The 18,442-nt window shown below is 39.0% G+C and overlaps 1 protein-coding gene across 17 annotated transcripts in view; it reads left to right on the top strand.

Moving 5' to 3' along the window:
- Nucleotides 1-18,442, top strand: part of MIGA1 (mitoguardin 1) — a 55,906-nt gene that overhangs the window by 2,172 nt on the left and 35,292 nt on the right. For 12 of the 17 annotated variants that reach the window (XR_005294299.2, XM_038412053.2, XM_038412061.2 and 9 more), the window contains exons 2-7: nucleotides 12-185; nucleotides 7,857-8,034; nucleotides 8,589-8,722; nucleotides 10,245-10,368; nucleotides 11,073-11,209; nucleotides 12,040-12,163. Coding sequence is in view for 16 of the 17 variants with exons in the window: in XM_038412053.2 (XP_038267981.1) it covers nucleotides 87-185; nucleotides 7,857-8,034; nucleotides 8,589-8,722; nucleotides 10,245-10,368; nucleotides 11,073-11,209; nucleotides 12,040-12,163 (796 nt within the window). In the remaining variant the exon portion in view is untranslated. Of the gene's footprint in view, nucleotides 1-10; nucleotides 186-7,856; nucleotides 8,035-8,588; nucleotides 8,723-10,244; nucleotides 10,369-11,072; nucleotides 11,210-12,039; nucleotides 12,164-18,442 lie in introns of all 17 variants that reach the window. The other 5 variants (XM_043490479.1, XM_043490480.1, XM_038412057.2 and 2 more) reach the window with 2 other exon arrangements.

Genomic DNA, 18,442 nt, shown 5'->3' with positions numbered 1-18,442 from the left:
TCATTTGGCAGATTGTGCGATACCATGTGTTACTAAAACGTTTTCGAGGTAGTTTTACTTAATGAGGTAATGGGAGAGAAAGAGCCATGTCGGAAGAAGCTGTTAGTGAGACACACTTTTCTTTGAGGACAGCAGCTTTACGGGTATTTGATTTTCCACTTTCCTGGTATTATTCTGTCATCCAGGTAATTAATATATTTCGATAGTCTCATTTGTGGTGGTCTTTTTTTAGAGACGGATCTGAAAATATTTCTTGGTTAATTTTTATAATGTTTGTTTTAAATCAGTTATTCTTTGCATAATATTTGGTAGTAGCAGAGGCTGCTCTCTCTGCATTAGTATGTGCCTTAATTGCAACAGGTCTCTACTGATAAGTCAAATATCACACTCTTTATGTTCAAACATGATTAATCCTTGAGTAGTATTATGTGGTTCATTTCAAAATGTTTTCCTAGAGTATGGATTTTTTTTTTAATGAACTTGTGTTAATGAATTGTCACACTAAATATAAAGATTAATGTGGTTAGTGCTATTAACTATCAGATTCGTTTATAGTACAGTAGAACTTCAGAGTTACAAACACCTCAGAAATTGAGGTTGTTCATAACTCTGAATAAAGTATTATGGTTGTTCTTTCAAAAATTTACAACTGAACATTGGCTTCATATAGCTTTGAAACTTTACTATGCAGAAGAAAAATGCTGCTTTTCCTTTTTTTAAATTTTTTTTAGTAACTTACGTACTGTACTTACTACAGTTAGTACTTACTGTACAGTATCTTTTTTGTTTTTTCTGCTGCTGCTATCTGATATGATTGCGTACTTCCGATTCCAAATGAGGTGTATGGTTAACTGGGCAGTTTGTAACCTAGTGTTCATAATTCTGAGGTTGTACTGTGGGTAATACATACACAGGGGTGATCTGTAGTTGAGAGCTTCTTGGTTTACATCCAGCCTGTTTTCTATCTTCAGTACCTTCTTATAACTGAAAAATCCCCCAAAATCTTAGCTAATGGCTCTGTTGGGTAGGGGGTATGGGTGTCGGGACTGTGGGATGCCCTGGAGCTGGGTTCTGGGAGGGAGTGGGCGCAGGTGTTTGAGCCGGGGGGCCCCACAGCTGGGCTCTGGGTGGGGGCAGAAGGTGTGGGTGTCTGGGCCGGGGGGCCTCGCAGCTGAGCTCTGGTCAGGAGGGAGTGCAGGTGTCTGGGCTGGGCTGGGGTAGGGCATGGCTGAACTCTGTAGGGGAGGGGGTGCCCTGCGGCTGAAGAGGGTGTGGGTGTCTGAGTCGGGGACCCCCACGGCTGGGCTCTGGCGGGGAGAAGGTGCACATGTCTGGGCTGGGGGCGGGGCCATGGTTGGGCTCTGGCAGGGAGAGGGTGCAGGTGTCTGACCTTGCAGCTGGACTCTGTGGTGGAGGGGGTGCAGGTGTCGGGGGCGGGGAGGCTGGGCTCTTGGGAAAGAGGGTGCAGGTGTCTGGGCAATGGGGGCCCCACTGCTGGGCTCTCAGGGTGGGGGGAGAAGGTGTGGGTGTCTGACCCTGCGGCTGGGTCCTGGGTGGGGGTGTGCAGGTGTCTGAAGGGGGCCCGCAGCTGGGATCTGGGAGAAGAGGGTGCAGGTGTCTGGGTCAGGAGGGGAAGGGGTATGGGTGTCTGGGCTGGGGGCATGGCTGGGCTCTGGGGGAAGAGGGTGTAGGTGTCTGGCCCCGCAGCTAGATTCTGGGGAGAACGAGGCAGAGAAACGGGGTTGTCGTATGGATTTCTTTAACTCTCTACTCCTAGGGGGAATCTTTTTGTTGTCTGTATTGTTGCAGAGGTAGTTGCTAACAGATATTTTGAAGTAAATTATCAAAATAATTGAAACTGGCATAATTGTATAGTGTTGTTTTGGCAAATAAAATATGCAGAAATTTGCAGAATTTTAAAATATTATGCACAGAATTCTTTTTTTTTTTTTTTTTGGCCCAGAATTCCCTTGTAGGGCATTATGGCTGAAGAAAAGTCCATGTCCTGTTGCCCTACCATGTAGAAAAAGGTGGAATGCTACTAGTCTGTAAAATAAATAAATACAATATAAAATTGGATCCAGATCTCGTTCTCCATTTAATCCACACAGCCACACTGACAGGAAATCAAAACTTGGTCTACAGTAGGGGTTCTCAAACTGGGGGTCGGGACCCCTCAGGGGATCACACGGTTATTACATGGGGGTTCACGAGATGTTAGCCTCCACCCCAAATCCCGCTTTGCCTCCAGAATTTATAATGGTGTTAAATATATAAAAAAGTGCTTTTGTACTGCCCGCCCCCTTATAAATTAAAAGTTTGAGAACCACTGGTCTACAGTCAGGACCGTCTACAGTAAAGTAAAACTAAAAAGTAAAGACACTGATTCATATTTAATTTCAATGTATAAAACCAATGGCTTCATTAAATATATTATGTATTGAAATACAACTATAAACATTTTTATGGTGTATAACTTTGCATACTTAATACCCAAAGTAAGATTATTTTTCTTGTTTTACTACAAAAAATGAGAATAGTCACTGCTGAAATGCTCATTCTTTCTCCTGTAAAACCACCTCAGATTTCAACTCACTGAGTCCACTGGTCTCACCCTGTGTTGCTGCAATGTTGTCACCAAGCTAATGCACTCTATAAATATTGTGTCCAACTCTAGGATTAATTTTGCGTCCTAAAGCTCTCCTTTATGTCTGTTCAATTGTTCCATCATATATGCATGCATAATTGTGTGAAAAAGAAATCCCACAATATCTAATTAAAATGTTTAAAAAACCTGGATCTTATGTAATTCATTATTATAAATAATTGCAACTAGCCTTTTTATTTAAATACATGTGTGTATTCTTAAATATTCTGTTGATATTTGCTCAGTGTAATCTTGTTTTGCAGTGCTGCTGGGTTTTTAATACTTCTCTCTTCAGATTAGTTCTGACAACAGTATTTTTTTTAGGGCTGTCAAGCGAATAAAAAAATGTATCATTATTAATCGTGCTGTTAATAATAGAATACTATTTATATAAATATTTTGGATGTTTTACACATTTTCAAATATATTTCAATTACAACAAAATACAAAGTGTACAGTGCTCACTTTATATTTTTTTATAAATATTTGCACTGTACAAATAAGAGTATTTTTCAATTCACCTAATACAAGTACTATAATGCAATCTTTTTATCATGAAAGTTGAACTTACAAATGTAGAATTATGTACAAAAAAAAAAAACTTCATTCAAAAACAAAACGATGTAACACTTTAGAGCCTACAAGTCCACTCAGTCCTCCTACTTGTTCAGCCAATCGCTCAGACAAACAAGTTTGTTTATATTTACGGGAGAGAAAGCTGCCCGCTTCTTATATATAATGTCACCTGAAAGTGAGAACAGATGTTTGCATGGCACTTTTGTAGCCAGCATTGCAAGGTATTTACGTGTCAGATATGGTAAACATTTGTATGCCCCTTCATGCTTTGGTCACTATTCCAGAGAACATGCTTTCATGCTGACGATGCTCATTAAAAAAATAATTTAATTAAATTTGTGACTGAACTCCTTGAGGGAGAATTGTATGTCTCCCGCTCCATGGTTTTACCCACATTCTGTCATATATTTCATGTGATAGTAGTCTTGGATGATGACCCAGCACACGTTCATTTTAAGAACACGTTTTTCACAGCAGATTTGACAAAACGCAAAGAAGGTACCAATGTGAGATTTCTAAAGCTAGCTACAGTACTCGACCCAAGGTTTAAGAATCTGAAGTGCTGTCCAAAATCTGATCGGGACGAGGTGTGGAGCATGCTTTCAGAAGTCTGAAAATAGCAATACTCTGATGTGGAAACTTGAACCACCAAAAATGAAAATCAACCTTCTGCTGGTGGCATCTGACTCAGATGATGAAAATGAATATGCATTGATCTGCACTGCTTTGGATCATTATTGAGCAGAACCCATCATCAGCATGGACGCATGTCCTCTGGTATGGTGGTTGAAGCAGTAAGGGGCATATGAATCTTTAGTGTATCTGACACGTAAATATCTTGCAACGCTGGCTGCAGCAGTGCCATGTGAACACTTGTTCTCACTTTCAGGTGACACTGAAAACAAGAAGCGGGCAGCATTGTCTCCTACAAATGTAAAAAAACTTGATTGTCTGAGCAATTGGCTGAATAAGAAGTAGGACTGAGTGGACTTGTAGGCTCTAAAGTGTTGCATTGTTTTGTTTTTGAGTGCAATTAGGTAACAACAACAAAAATCTACATTTGTAAATTGCGCTTTCATGACAGAGTGCACTACTGTACTTGTATGAGGTGAACTGAAAAATGCTATTTCTTTTGTTTATCATTTTTACATTGCAAATATTTGTAATAAAAATAATGTACACTCTTGTGTTCTGTGCTGTAATTGAAATCAATGTATCTGAAAATGTAGAAAAACATCCAAAATATTTAATAAATTTTATTGGTATTCTGTTTAACAGCGCAATTAAAACTGCAATTAATGGTGGTTAATTTTTTTAATCGCATGAGTTAACTGCAGCTAATTGATAGCCCTAGTGTTTATATAAACTTGTGTTTTCAATCTTGGACTAGATCTACAACTCTGGCCATGATACATTGTGAGGGTTGGGCTGAGGGGGCAGAGATGGCTCTAGACCCTTTCCGGCTGTCTTACCCTGTGATTGGCTAAAGGCTGGCCTTGCCTGAAGTGTAATTTGAAACCTCAGGGTTTCTTTAAATTACACCTGGCTAATTATATCTCCAAGCAATCTACAGTTGAGGATTGCCAGACAGCTGAGATGTTCCAGCCATGCCCTTATTCTGAGGGAGGGGCATGCTGTAAAACCACTATGCCCACCCTCTGTGGGAGCCCCAAAGTGCTGGGTTTCTGTTTTCTGCTCTCTACCACTAAAACAGCATAAATCCCCTACTTATGATCTAGCACCTTATTTTCCATTTAAAATTTTTTTCTTTCCTGAACTGTTTGCCACTTCAGATTTTCAAAGTTTTGTTAATATTTTTAATTCCAGTTCTTGTGTATTTAGTGTTTCTTATTGGTATCTGAACTTTACTGTTTATCACATTATATAGAGAGATTCACAGAAGAAATTCATAGACGTTAGAGATTGAGTCTCAGTCTAAGGCTATTATATTTAATCACCTAGTTTATTTCTCTGCCAATGCAGAATTGTGCTTTATTGTGCATTTATAATGTCAGGTTTTCCGTAAAACTTAATGTTAAAATTTCAAATGAATGTGGCCTATATCAAGACAAAAAAGTAGAAGTAAAATATCACTCTGATAGCCAAATACAAAGTGTAAGCACATGTGTTTCAAAGGAATAAATTATGTTTCTTAAATTGTGGAAAGAGGAGGGATACCGATCCAAAAAACGTTAGTCCATTGAGGTCTTTGCTGTTCCTCATGGTTTTTTTGTTTCTTTGTTTTTAAAGCTGTCAGGTAAATAATTTGGAAAGTAGCTATGGTATCTGACAGTTACTGATATTTAAAAATGTTTACTTGAAAGTTTCAGTGTCAATTCCTTAGGTAGCCAGTAAAATTTTAATAATGCTTTAAAAAGATCCCAACTCTTGGGGTACATCTTCAGTGAATATTTCACTGAGGTGACTGGCACCCAGGATTGCCTACTTTTGGTGTGAGAAGCCACATTGTAAAGCCCATACTGACTTACTGTGTCTTCACTGGTGCTGCACTCACTACTCCTGGGGGAATTCTGCACCAAAAAATTATGCATATATATTATAATACAATATAATCTCTTTTATGGTATAATTGAAAATGGTTTGTTATTTCAGTAATTTATTTTAACTACAATACAATGGATGGAGAATGGGAGTGGGGAGCATTGGAGGAAATCCCCAGTCCCCCTTGGCTAATAGTAATGTAGCTAGGTTTGACCCTTTATTTCTAGTTATTAGTCAACAAATATATGCAGCCATATGCTCGGTGTTACATCGTAGACAACTGAAGAGTGAGGGCTGGGGAATCAAGCTCACAATTTATACTGGCTACTGACCATCTCCAAAAAGGTCAGTAGCAAGCAGTTAATGGAGCACATTTTTTCAGTCCAAAAATTTAGACCAGTTTTAATCACTAAAACACCATAAGCATTTATAAGGCCATACTGTCCTTTATACCACTCTGGCAATGTAAAGGAGCCCTAAAATTTTTACCCCTGTGTCATAAATATAAAGGGAAGTAAATATAACACCTTTAAAATCCCTCTTGGCCAGATGAAAAACCCTTTCACCTGTAAAGGGTTAAGAAGCTAGGATAACCTCGCTGGCTCCTGACCAAAATGACCAGTGAGATGACAAGATACTTTCAAAAGCTGGGGGAGGGGGAAACAAAGTCTTTCTCTGTCTCTGTCTATGTGATGCTTTTGCCGGGGACAGAACAGGAATGGAGTCTTAGAATTTAGTAAGTAATCTAGCTAGATATGCATTAAGATTATTTTTTCTTAAAATGGCTAAGAAAATAAGCTGTGCAGAATGGAATGGATATTCCTGTTTTTGTGTCTTTGTAACTTAAGGTTTTGCCTAGAGGAATTCTCTGTGTTTTGAATCTAATTACCCTGTAAGGTATTTACCATCCTGATTTTACAGAGGTGATTCTTTTTACTTCTATTAAAATTCTTCTTTTAAGAATCTGATTGCTTTTTTGTTGTCCTTAAGATCCAAGGGTTTGGGTCTGTGTTCGCCTATGCAAATTGGTGAGGATTTTTATCAAACCTTCTCCAGGAAAGGGGGTGTAAGGTAAGGGAGGATTTTGGGGGGAAAGATGTTTCCAAACGGATTCTTTCCCAGTAATATACCAGTTAGACTTTTGGTGGTGGCAGTGATAAAGTCCAAGGGCAAAAGGTATAATAGTTTGTAACTTGGGGAAGTTTTAACCTCAGCTGGTAAAAGTAAGCTTAGGAGGTTTTCATGCAGGTCCCCACATTTGTACCCTAGAGTTCAGAGTGGGGAAGGAACCTTGACATGGTGGCAGCGGTGTTATCCTAGCTTCTTAACCCTTTACAGGTAAAAGGACTTTTCCTCTGGCCAGGAGGGATTTTAAAGGTGTATACTCTTCCCCTTATATTTATGACACCCTTTTTTTTTACATTCCTGGGGGAATTCACAAAGACAATGAGAACAATTCACTAAGCAGGCTGGCTGCTATATTGCGCTTTGACTGAGGGGACAGAGCCTGCCCCATGCCTGCCTATCTCAGAAACAGCCTGAAGCCCTGCTCCTCCACGCCAAGCGCCAAATAATGAGCGAGAGGGACAGAGTGATCCACCCCCTGACCATGATTTAAGTCTCTACTGGCTGCTCTGGGTGCCCAAACCAACCTGCCTGCGCTGCCAGGGAGGGACACATGATCACTCTTGCGCCTTCCCTTTATTTCCGTGTCAGAAGTCATTTTTCTGCGGGGACCATGAATTCCGGGCATATGCAATGACACAGAATTCCCCGAGGAGTAACTCACCCATGTGTGTCATTAAGTCATCTGGGGGCATATCCTATGGTTTGTTGTGCAGCAGTAAGCTGAGCTATTCTGATTCTTTCCCAGTGAATTGTGGAAGAACTTGACTATCCTTCTGGGCATGCAGGGGGAATTGTGGGAAGGCATTGAAGGACTGTCAGCACACAAGCGATTTGGACTGTCTTCGTTGCAAGCTGGTGGGTTATCTCCAGGTAGCTTTGGTTGAAAGCACCACAGCTCTCAGTTGAAAGGGCTGTGTGTGTGAATGGGAGAAGGACTTAAGAGCCATGCCTGAATCAGCGCTTGTTAACTCTCAGTGATGACATACTGATGATTTCTTTTCAGGTAAAACTTTCCCCTGGGTTGAAGAAGCTGTTTGTAGTAACAGCAGTGAGTGCAGTATCTGTAATTTTTCTGGCGCACCATTTTAAAAGAAAACGTGGAAAGAAAAACACAAAAGTGTCACCATGGGAGCCAGGCCATCTTGTATTAGAATGTACTAAAACAGCTGCATCAGAAAAAGGTACATGAGAGAACCAAAGAAGCCTTTTTTTCTTCTCTTAAATTAACTTTAAATACTATGTAATCAAACTCAAGACAGATTTTTCTTTAATTTTGGAAATAAGGAAACTGTGTTTGTAATTTTAAGGTATTTAAAGAAAATAGAAAAATAGACAAGTGTAAAAAGAAAAATTTGAACCCTATAATAACTCAGGAAGCCATTGCTCTGAAAGCCAATGTTTTAATTATCTCTGCAAATAAAAAAATCTTTTAATCAAAAGCTTATTGAAAGTTGATACTTACTGTTAAGTTTCCAACGGTTCTGAAGATATATCTTGACTATTGATAGAAGTGTTTTTTATATCTTTTAGAGCAAATTGTTTTAATAATATGCTCATTCTTGCAGGTATTTTGAAACTTTTATATGTAAACATCAAAGTGGGAAGATAAGATTAACCATTAAAGTTCTTATGTGACACAGTGAATAATTAGACAAAATTCAGGGCTGAACACCTGCTGATATAATAAATGTTTCTGGTTGCAGAAGCTTTTAACATTAGTCTATCTGTTTATTAGGTTCCAGTTTCAGTAGCAGACAAAACTTGACTCTTTATTTGAATTCAGCCAAAGAAAAAGGATCTCAGTCTTGTGTTTATGCAAATGGAGGACTTTTCAGTAAATATTCTGGTTCAGTACAAAGTTTGGCCTCTGTAAGTATTAGCTGTTCTTAAGGATCTGTTATACAGTAAACTGAGTAAACTGCTGAACTTTAATTTTCACTGGCTATCATGAATGCACACAATTATCTTGAGCTGAAAATGTCTGGCTGTATGGGCTGCACAGCCAGAAAGACAAATGCATGGTGAAGGTTAGCTTATCTTTTATGTAGGAGCAAGGTAAGTTCCACATTAGAACAGCTTTGAAGGTGGAGGAGGAGCTCTCATAAATCCTCCATTTACTGTGTATATCTCCCTCTGGACATGTCTTTTACTTTTTTGTGCTAGCACAGCTCAGAAGAGGTCATACAAACCTGCTGTTGAGTAGCTCGGAGCAGTGGGAAGATGACTTGTTCTTCTGAATGCTGATCTCTATGGGTATTCACTGTGGTTGTGCCTGCCCCCAGGACCAGAAATTCTTTAATAGTAATGTCAGTCGGTCTGCACCCTGCACCTCCTGGTGCTTCCAAATAAAGACACAAAGGGTAGCGCAGACTGACCACCTCTCCAATTCCTTTTCTGCTGCTTGTGGTCTGGGACTCATTGGGATAGAAACTCCTGTGTCCATTTCCTACTCTTCAGCACTCTGCTGTTGAATCTGTAAATATTGTAAATAGTGGTTTGGGTTTTTTTAGTATTAGTCAGTTGGGAATCGGGGGAGGGGGGTTCCCCATCCTCTGTTCCCCCATCATTTTGGGCATCTATTATGCCCAAAGATCCAGACATTAAGCCTTGCCTGCCTGCCCCTAGCTCCTTGCTGTGAGCAACCCCATGAGAGAGCTTCCTGTATAGTTTTTGGGGAAGCTCATGTCCCCTCAAAGTGCAGCATCTGCTGCGCTTTGCCTGGTACACAAAGGGAATCTCGTTAATTCAGGTTCCAGGGACAAGTTATGGAGCTCTCCATGAGGCTCTGTTTGGATCCTGCACCTTCCCGCTACCCTTCCACCTGTCTGGAGCCATCAGGTGGCACCCTGCTGTTATCTAGTACTAGTGCCTCAAGCACCGCTCAAGATTCCATGCACTAGAACAAGTGTACCTGGAGATCACATTTCTTCTAGGTGGTAAAGAAAGATCAGAGTGGAATTTTTTTCACTGTATAGCAGTAATGCCTGAAGAAGCTGTAAAATATCCAATAAAACACAAGGCTAGAGAGCAAGATTTATTTTTTTTAAACTTATTTTTCATATGGTTTTACAATCAGTTGTCAAACTTAGTTTTGAAACCTAACCATCACAAATTACTGATTATATTCTTGTTATAGTAATGGATTATTACTGATTAATTTTTATCATGCATTTGAATATTAACACTTCCATTATATCGTTGTTAATACTTGTGTGGTCATGAAAAACAATTAACATTACTCTTAGCCTGAAAAGAGCCAATATTTTGTTATACTTTTGGAAATGTAATCTGTTACAGTAACTAGTTGTAATCAGGGCTATTTAGTGCACTGCACCAGGAAATAATTATTATTAAAGTAACCTTCATTTAACAATGCACCTCACTTTTTTAGGTCCAAAGTGTCATCTCTTCTCACAGTTGTGCTTGTGCCAATTCCAGTTCCTGGGACAAAGCAGATGAAGATATTAAGCTTGTCAATATTCCAGTGACCACACCTGAAAATTTATATTTGATGGGTAGGTTATAATATGTGGTATGGTGCAGTACTGTGTTTTTGCCAGCCACTTTCAGATGCTTTAAAATTTGAACAGATTACCCTGATTTACAGTAAAGTGACTCCTTCATAGTATTATCATGATATGCTTCCACGGCCTCCTAAAAACTTGATCTTTTTACTTATGCTAGACAAAGTACCTCCAATATACAGATATTCAAGAATTCTTATTTTATCTAAAGCCGATAAACAGATTGTTGACGTAGTTTGGCAAAAAGAATGTACATTCATGAAATATTTAAGCCTCACCAAATCTGCATTTTTATTTTTTTGGCTTAAAGTTCAGCCAAAAAATTTCACCCAGCATTAATTTTAATGAATTTAGAAAAGGAAATCTTTCCCAGTTATGACACATGCAATTTTTTAAAAGCTGAAAAGTCGACAATATATGTTCGTTGCATTAGCAGATTGGTAGTTAATATAAAATTCTGTAAGTAAGTAGGAGAGAGATTCTTACTGAACTCCTGTGTGCTTTGCTTTAATCATAAATTACCTCATCAAGAACTTGATTAAATTACTAGCAATTCCAACATTATTTCCTTAAAACAACATTTCCACATGTACTATATTCTTATTTTGCATGTGGTTAGTTGTGGACAGTGATATATATAAAAGAATGCGGAGGATTTCTGTTGATTTAATGGGAGTGTTCATGATCTCCTGAAGGTATGGAGCTTTTTGAAGAGGCATTACATCGATGGGAGCAGGCACTGACTTTCCGTAGCAGACAGGCTGAAGATGAAGCAAATTGTAGTTCCATCAAACTAGGAGCAGGAGATGCCATTGCAGAAGAGAGTGTAGAAGTGAGTATTACATATTCTCCCATATTAGTATATAGTTGTAGCATAGTCAAATGACTGAAAATATTTTCAAACAGAGCTTAGCTTCTACTGCAACTGCTGAAACTTCTTCTGAATACCTGCAGTTGGAGCACTTTCTCTTTTTTTTTTTTTTTTTTTTTTTTTTTCCCCTCCACCTCACTCTTTTTTTTTTTTTTTTTTTCCCCCAGCATTAGCCTGTTTTTAGCCATACAGGCACTTGTTGCTCCATTAGCATTCCTCCTGGAGGATATTATCAAACCACCACACAATCAGAGGTCCATTGGCATTCCCTGAACCAGTTCTCTGCAGCACACCCATTTGTCACTTCTTCCTGAAGTTAAAAGGAAAACTTTGAGATGGGATAGGGACTCAGTACAAACAGCTCCTGGGAGGAAGGACTAATTAGTGAACATGTACAACATAATGAAATTAAACTTTGTTCCCCTTGCCCATAAAATTCTATCCTAAAATGCCTGATAGTAAAGCATGCGCACACATTTCAATCACCATGACGTTCATCATCACTAGTGCAGTAAATATCAGGAATGATGATTTCATTCATCTTACAAAGATTTTTGTTTTAAATGCTGGTTTTATTTTACTTATACCTAATAAGGTGTATCTGTACCCAGTAGAGCAAGTATTTTGGATGCCTGAGCTCTTTGATAATGTGTGAACTTTTTTACTACGTTAGCTAATGGGATACTGTGAACTCTTTGAAGACTTAATATTTTTCGTGTTTTGAAAAGAAGTAGTTTAGAAAGAAATGTGATTTTCTATTAAGTACAGTATAACTTTAATTTTGCTTGCAGGATATCATTAGTGCTGAATTCATTCATAAGCTTGAATCCCTGCTTCAAAGAGCTTATCGTCTTCAGGAGGAGTTTGAGGCAACTCTTGGGGCATCTGATCCTTCTTCCCTAGCTAATGATATTGGTGAGTTCTTCTATCTTTATACTTTTATCATTCTTAACATGATCAACCAGATGGTGTTAAAAAAAAAAACAAAAAAAAAACCCCACCAAAGACCCAATAAACAGAAATATACTGAACAGTAAATGGACCATCATCTCTACAGAATTCAATTTTACCCCATTATCCGGCTTTGTATAATTGCATGTCACTTGGCTCAATCTCCAAACTTTACCAATCTTTATAAATAGTCTCAGGAAGAGTATTTTTCTGGGATATTTATATTTCTTAATGTTCCAGGATTTCTGAACTTAAAAATATGTTATATAATATTTGTAGAATAAGAATATATGGACCTTAAAGTCTGAGTCTATTTAAATTGGCTCGTTAAGATGAAACTTATAATGGGGTGATAAGGGTTCTCTGAACTTTCTGAACTCTAACAATAATTCCTGAAATATTATGTAGAACTGGGGGGAGTTCACAGATTGCAAGAAAATAATCATGCAAAAAATGACCTACAAAAAATGAAAGATGAAATTTTGCAATTATCCACACACAAATTTGTCCTGAATCCCTAATAAATTCCGTGAAATTGTCTTCTGAATGACCTCCCCTTCCATTTGTGATCACATAACAACCCTGTGGTAACTACAAGAACTGGAGTAATATTAGGAGTTTCTATTTTAGCTGTCTTTTCTTAAGGGGGAAAGTTAATCCCACACTCTTGCTCATCACTTTCTGTCCTATTCCTTTTCCTTTCCTCTCCTGCACATGCATTAGTGTTAATATCAAAAACGATCAGACCTGAAAAAGATTTAAAATAAAAGATATGGGGGGGTTAACTCCCCTGCCCACCTCCAGTGTGTGCACAACACCTACAACAGCATTGCAAACAATTTTAAGGTTCCATCATCTCTTCTCCTTCCTAGGCTTAATCTTGGAGCAAAGAAGATGGGAGGAGAGGAAAGCATAGCAGAGAGCAAACTGACCTGTTTTTCACAAGAAGGGGAGGAGTTAGCAGAATAAGCGTAGCTGCTCTGCTGTTGCCCTTTCTCCTTGTGAAAAAGGTACTGACTGCTGCTTCTTTCCCTTCTTTTTCCCCAAAATTTTGTGTCAGCTCCTGAGAGGAAGAGCTCTGCCTGCCTCATGTAGCAGCCATGACTGGATGCTCTTCCCCAAGAGGTAGGAAAGGCTATAAAAATTCAGTCTAGGCTGCAAATTGGCATACAGTCTCCTGGATGGGGTCCATGAGGAGGGGTGTGAGAGAGAGAGAGTTTTTTACACACACACACACACACACACACATACTCACACTCACACTCACTCACTAAGTTAAAAGAACATTATTAAGGTTGCAAAGTCAAGTACTCATAAATTAGAAAATGGCAGAATTAAGGTTGTCTTTGGAACCTTAATGTGTCCCTGTTGTGGATATGCACTGTGATAAATCTTTAATTACGTGAGCCCATATTATATTTTTCCACAAATCCCCTGCCTCATTCATTGCACAGAATGGATGGTGCTCAATGAGCAGCTATTCGGTATTTTGTGTTACCTTCATAGTTCAATGTGTGGCCCCAGAATTTATTTAGTCCCATTATTCAAACCCTGTTCTAAAAGCCGTATTATTAATTTCCTCATGGGCTTTTCAATGGTACTTATCACTGTAATATCTGAGTACTTCACAAATACTAATTAATCTTCACAATACCCCTATGAAGTGAGGGGACAGTATTATCCCCGTATTATAGATGGAGCTTTGAGGCACAGAGGTTATGGTCAAAAGTATCCACTAATGTTTGGTGCCCAATTTGAGACATTTCAAGAGTACTTAGGGTTGTAAAGCACTTTAGGCATGGCTTCCACAGACTTCAGTTGCATCTGCAAGAGCCCAGTATTTCTGCAAATTAGACCCCAGGGTCTCAAGTCAGACACCCAGAAAATGAAGAACAAACAGTTAGTGAAAAGTTTGTGACATGCCTAGCATCATGTAGGAACTCTGTGCTGGGGCAAGGATAGAATCCATTTCTCCAGGGTAGCATTAAGCCGTCTTACGTGAGAGAGTGTCCTTTTTCTTCCTTCAGTCCCCTGCCTCATTCACTATACACCTTTCAATTTCTGTAACAAATGAAGCAGGAGTCTCACAGACAACAGCCTCCTTGCATCTGCAACCCTGATTTATCCCCAAAGCAGGTCTGTCCTGTGCAGTGAAAGAGGCAGAGGTCTTGTGGAGGAAAAAGTAGTATGTGATCATATAATTAAAGACTGTATCGTAATGCAAGCGCACAAGAGGGCGAAACTGAGGTTGCACTGGAAACCTAAATTCTGGTATTTTCTAATATTTGAGTGTTTGACTTTGCAACCTTAGCATTCTTAACATACTTTTTTATTTGCGCAGTTTCCTAGGTTTTCTAAAAAGCCAACTGAAAAAACTTATTTTGTCACGTAGCAGAGCCGATCCTTTAGATCCAACATACAGACCTCTGCCACTTGAGCTGTTAGAGTAACTAATAGGCTGTTATCCTTGGGTAGACTGGTACTAGATGGGGATAAGAGAGAGCCTTTGCCAGAGCCTTTTCACAGATGTTTACTGACAAAGGAACGGTGGGAAATTTTAGGTTCTATTCGAGGCTCTGAAGGGGAATGTACTGTACTAGACACAGTGTCTTCCCTTCCCTTCCCTTCCCACCTGTCTTATCGCCATTCTCTTCATCAAGCCATTTCACTTTGGGCTCCTTAGGCTTCTTGTCTCAGTGTCATCCCATCTTCCCTCTTGCCCCTTTCTCATTTCCCGTTCTCCATCTCCTGTTTCGCTCTCTGGGCTCCTAGTCAAATCAGGTTTCCTGTTCTCTTTACCCAGCCAGTTATCAGTTCTTCGCCTGTATACTGGCTTCTCCTCATATATCTCCCCTCACCCTAGTAGTTCCCACCCAGTCCCAGTCTCCCCCTACCCAGTTCCCAGTCTAATGCCCAACCAGTCCCACTCCCCCTTTCCTTTTCCCTTCTCTTTCTTCCAAAAAAATCCAGTCTCTTGTCCGCTTTGCATTTGAATCAGGCAGCTTAGTCTCTCCTTCCTGGGCATCAGCTAAGGGGTACAAAAAGTACAGGAAATGCTGTCCCCCTATTCTCAGGACCCAGACCTGGCCCAGCCCCCAACAGCTCAGAGCTGCCATTGCAGGGAAAATCCTTCTCCGCCATGAGCTGAAGCTTACCGGTGTGGATGGAAACTTAGAAGATTTTCTTTGTCAACACTATTAAGTCTGATCATGTGTGAACTGCAGTTATTTCAAAGGCTTATAACTTTGTCAAACTTAGGGGGAGGGGCGGGCGGGTGGGATTTTCAGAGGGATGGACAAAGATATGTCCCTGACACACAGGCCCCCTGATCTAAAATGGGTAATTGCCAATTACTTAATGCAAAACAAAACTTACGTTAGTTAGCTTTAACTTTGAATGTCACCAGGGGGCAGTACTTTTCATCTGTTAACCCTGCTGATATTCTATAACCACTAAATATAGCTCTTAGTAACATGGGAGTTTAAATTTAGGTCAAAGTTAGCTTTCTGGCTTTTTTTTTTTTTTTTTAACACCTGTTACCGTAACTCATAAAGGAGAAAGGGGTATGTATGGATGTTACATTTTGAAGACTGAAACCACAGTCATATAAATTTCCATTGGCACAAAGTTCCCATGCATATCAGCTGTTGTCAGTTTACTTGTAACTTCTTTCCTGTAAACTCAAGTTTTAAACATTGATTACAAAGTAGTAATTTTCTAAGGACTGAGTGAATGATATTTTTTAATCTGTTTAATTATAGCTGTGATTACACATTTAAAAGGCTTCATTTCTAAGACACACTTTTTAAAAATTGATGTTTCATTGTTTGTCAAATTTATTACTTGTTTACTAAGAGTCTGTTCCAAGTAATTGCATTCTTTTCAAATGTTCATTCTGTAGCTCCCTTGAGGGAGAGCTTGTCAGTTGCCTGATGCAACTTACTATGCATTTTATTTATGCTGGCCATCTTGAGTGGGAATACAACCAATAAAGCATTTTGATAGGTAGTGCCTGCTAGCCATGTTGTTGCTATGACTTTTTTGTTGGTATCTTAAATTCATGGTCTGAACAGCCAGTTTTAACTTGGGAAGAATGTTTGTCTCTCTCCAGTCAAACTGAAAGACATTGTCTTAGAAAAGTTATGGCATTTCTTGTGGAGTAATCTGCAAGGATTTATAGTGGCAAATACTTTTGTTCAAGATTTTCTTTATAAGACTATGAACAAATTCATTATCTGATGTAACTTATTTTGATGTTGGATATGGCTAGTCACTATAATGCATGTGAATATTTTTAAGTATAGTCTGATATTTAAACATTAAATAGAATGAAATGATAATTAGATCAAATTTTCTCATGTTAATTTTTTGTTTGGCTTTTTGGAGAAGGGTCAGGGAGGGGTAGAACAGAATGGAGAAGGTTGATGTCTCTTTGACAGACACTAATTTCTGTCTTCTCCCTTGTCAGGGAATCTGACCTTTTATAAACCTTGTGAGAGAAATCTATGGGTGCACTTAACTTCCATTTGGTTTTATACTTGCAACCTTACTATAAAAACTGCCCCAAGCCAGGACAAAGGGCCTGATCTGCCTACCGTAGAGATCAGTGGGAGTTCGATCGGACCTTAAATGCACAACCTTCCTGTAAAGTGTTACGAATGTGATGTTTAAATCTTCCCTGATGTGAATGTAAAATATGGAACCTTGTATGGAATAATTTAAATCAGCAGATCTCAAACTGTGTGTCGCAACCCCATTTTAATGGGGACACCAGGGCTGGCATAAAACTTGCTTGAGCATGGGGCCAAAGTCCAAGCCCCACTCCTCAGGGCTGAATCCCGAGGGCATCAGCCCTGTGTGGTGGGGCTCAAGTTTCAGGCCCCCCTCACCTGGGCTGACGCCCTTGGGCTTCTGCTTTGGCTCCCCACCCTAGGCCAGAGGGCTTTTGCCCCCATTTGGGGCGGTGAGTCTCAGGCTTCACTCCCCCATCCTGGGGTTGTGTAGTAATTTTTCTTGTCAGAAAGGAGTTGTGATGCAATGAAGTTTAAGAACCCCTGATTTAAACTATTCCTGCCTAGTAACCTTTTCTGATTCTAGTCATTACTACTTAGCAGCAGTGGCCATTACATAGTAATTTATGTAAATAATTTTACCTTTTTAATCTATTATTCCTGTACGTTTTTGTATAGGGGAAAAAGATTATGTACTATTTGTAAATTTTCTCATAATCCTTCAGTGCTTGATATATTGTTTGTCATAAGAATAAAATCTAAATAGTAGGACTGTCCAATTGGAGTTAACTCAAGCGATTAACTCAAATAAAAAAATCACAATCACAGTTTTAATCACACTTTTAAACAATAATAGACTACCAATTTAAATTTATTATAAATATTTTGGATGCCTTCTACGTTTTCAAATATATTGATTTCAATTACAACACAGAATACAAGGTGTACAGTGCTCACTTAATATTGATTACAAATATTTGACTGTTAAAAAGATAAACAAAAGAAATCATCTCAAGAAATATTGTAGTGCAATCTCTTTATCATGAAAGTGTAACTTACAAATGTAGGTTGTCTTTTTTTTTTTTTTTTTTTTTTTACATAACTGCACTCAAAAATAAAACCATGTAAAACTTCAGCACCTACAAGTTCACTCAGTCCTACTTCTTGTTCAGCCAATCACTAAAACAAACAAGTTTGTTTACATTTATGGGAGGTAATGCTGCCCACATCTTATTTACAATGTCACCTGAAAGTGAGAAGAGTTATTCACATGGCCCTGCTGTAGCTGGCATTGCAAGGTATTTACGTGCCAGGTATGATAAATCCTTGTATGCCCCTTCATGCTTCGGCCTCCATTTCAGAGGACGTGCTTCCATGCTGATGATGCTCGTGGGTTTTTTTTGTTTTTGTTTTTTTGTTTGGTTTGGTTTTTTTTAAGCGTTATTAAATTTGTGACTGCACTCCTTGGGGGAGAATTGTATGTCTCCTGTTTTGTGGTCTTCGCTACGTTCTGCCATATATTTTGTGTTATGGCAGTCTTGGATGATGACCCAGCATATGTTGTTCAATTTAGGAACACTTTCGCTGCAGATTTGACAAAACGCGAAGGTACCAATGTGAGATTTTTAAAACTAGCTACAGCACTCCACCCAAGGTTTAAGAATCTGAAGTGTCTTCTAAAATCTGAGAGGGATGAGTTATGGAACATGCTGTCAGAAGTCTGAAAAGAGCA

Source organism: Dermochelys coriacea, chromosome 8 (assembly GCF_009764565.3).
Source record: "Dermochelys coriacea isolate rDerCor1 chromosome 8, rDerCor1.pri.v4, whole genome shotgun sequence".
Taxonomy (NCBI): Eukaryota; Metazoa; Chordata; order Testudines; family Dermochelyidae; genus Dermochelys; species Dermochelys coriacea.
Note: the sequence above shows the minus strand (reverse complement) of the source record. Positions and strands in the feature narration are given on the sequence as shown.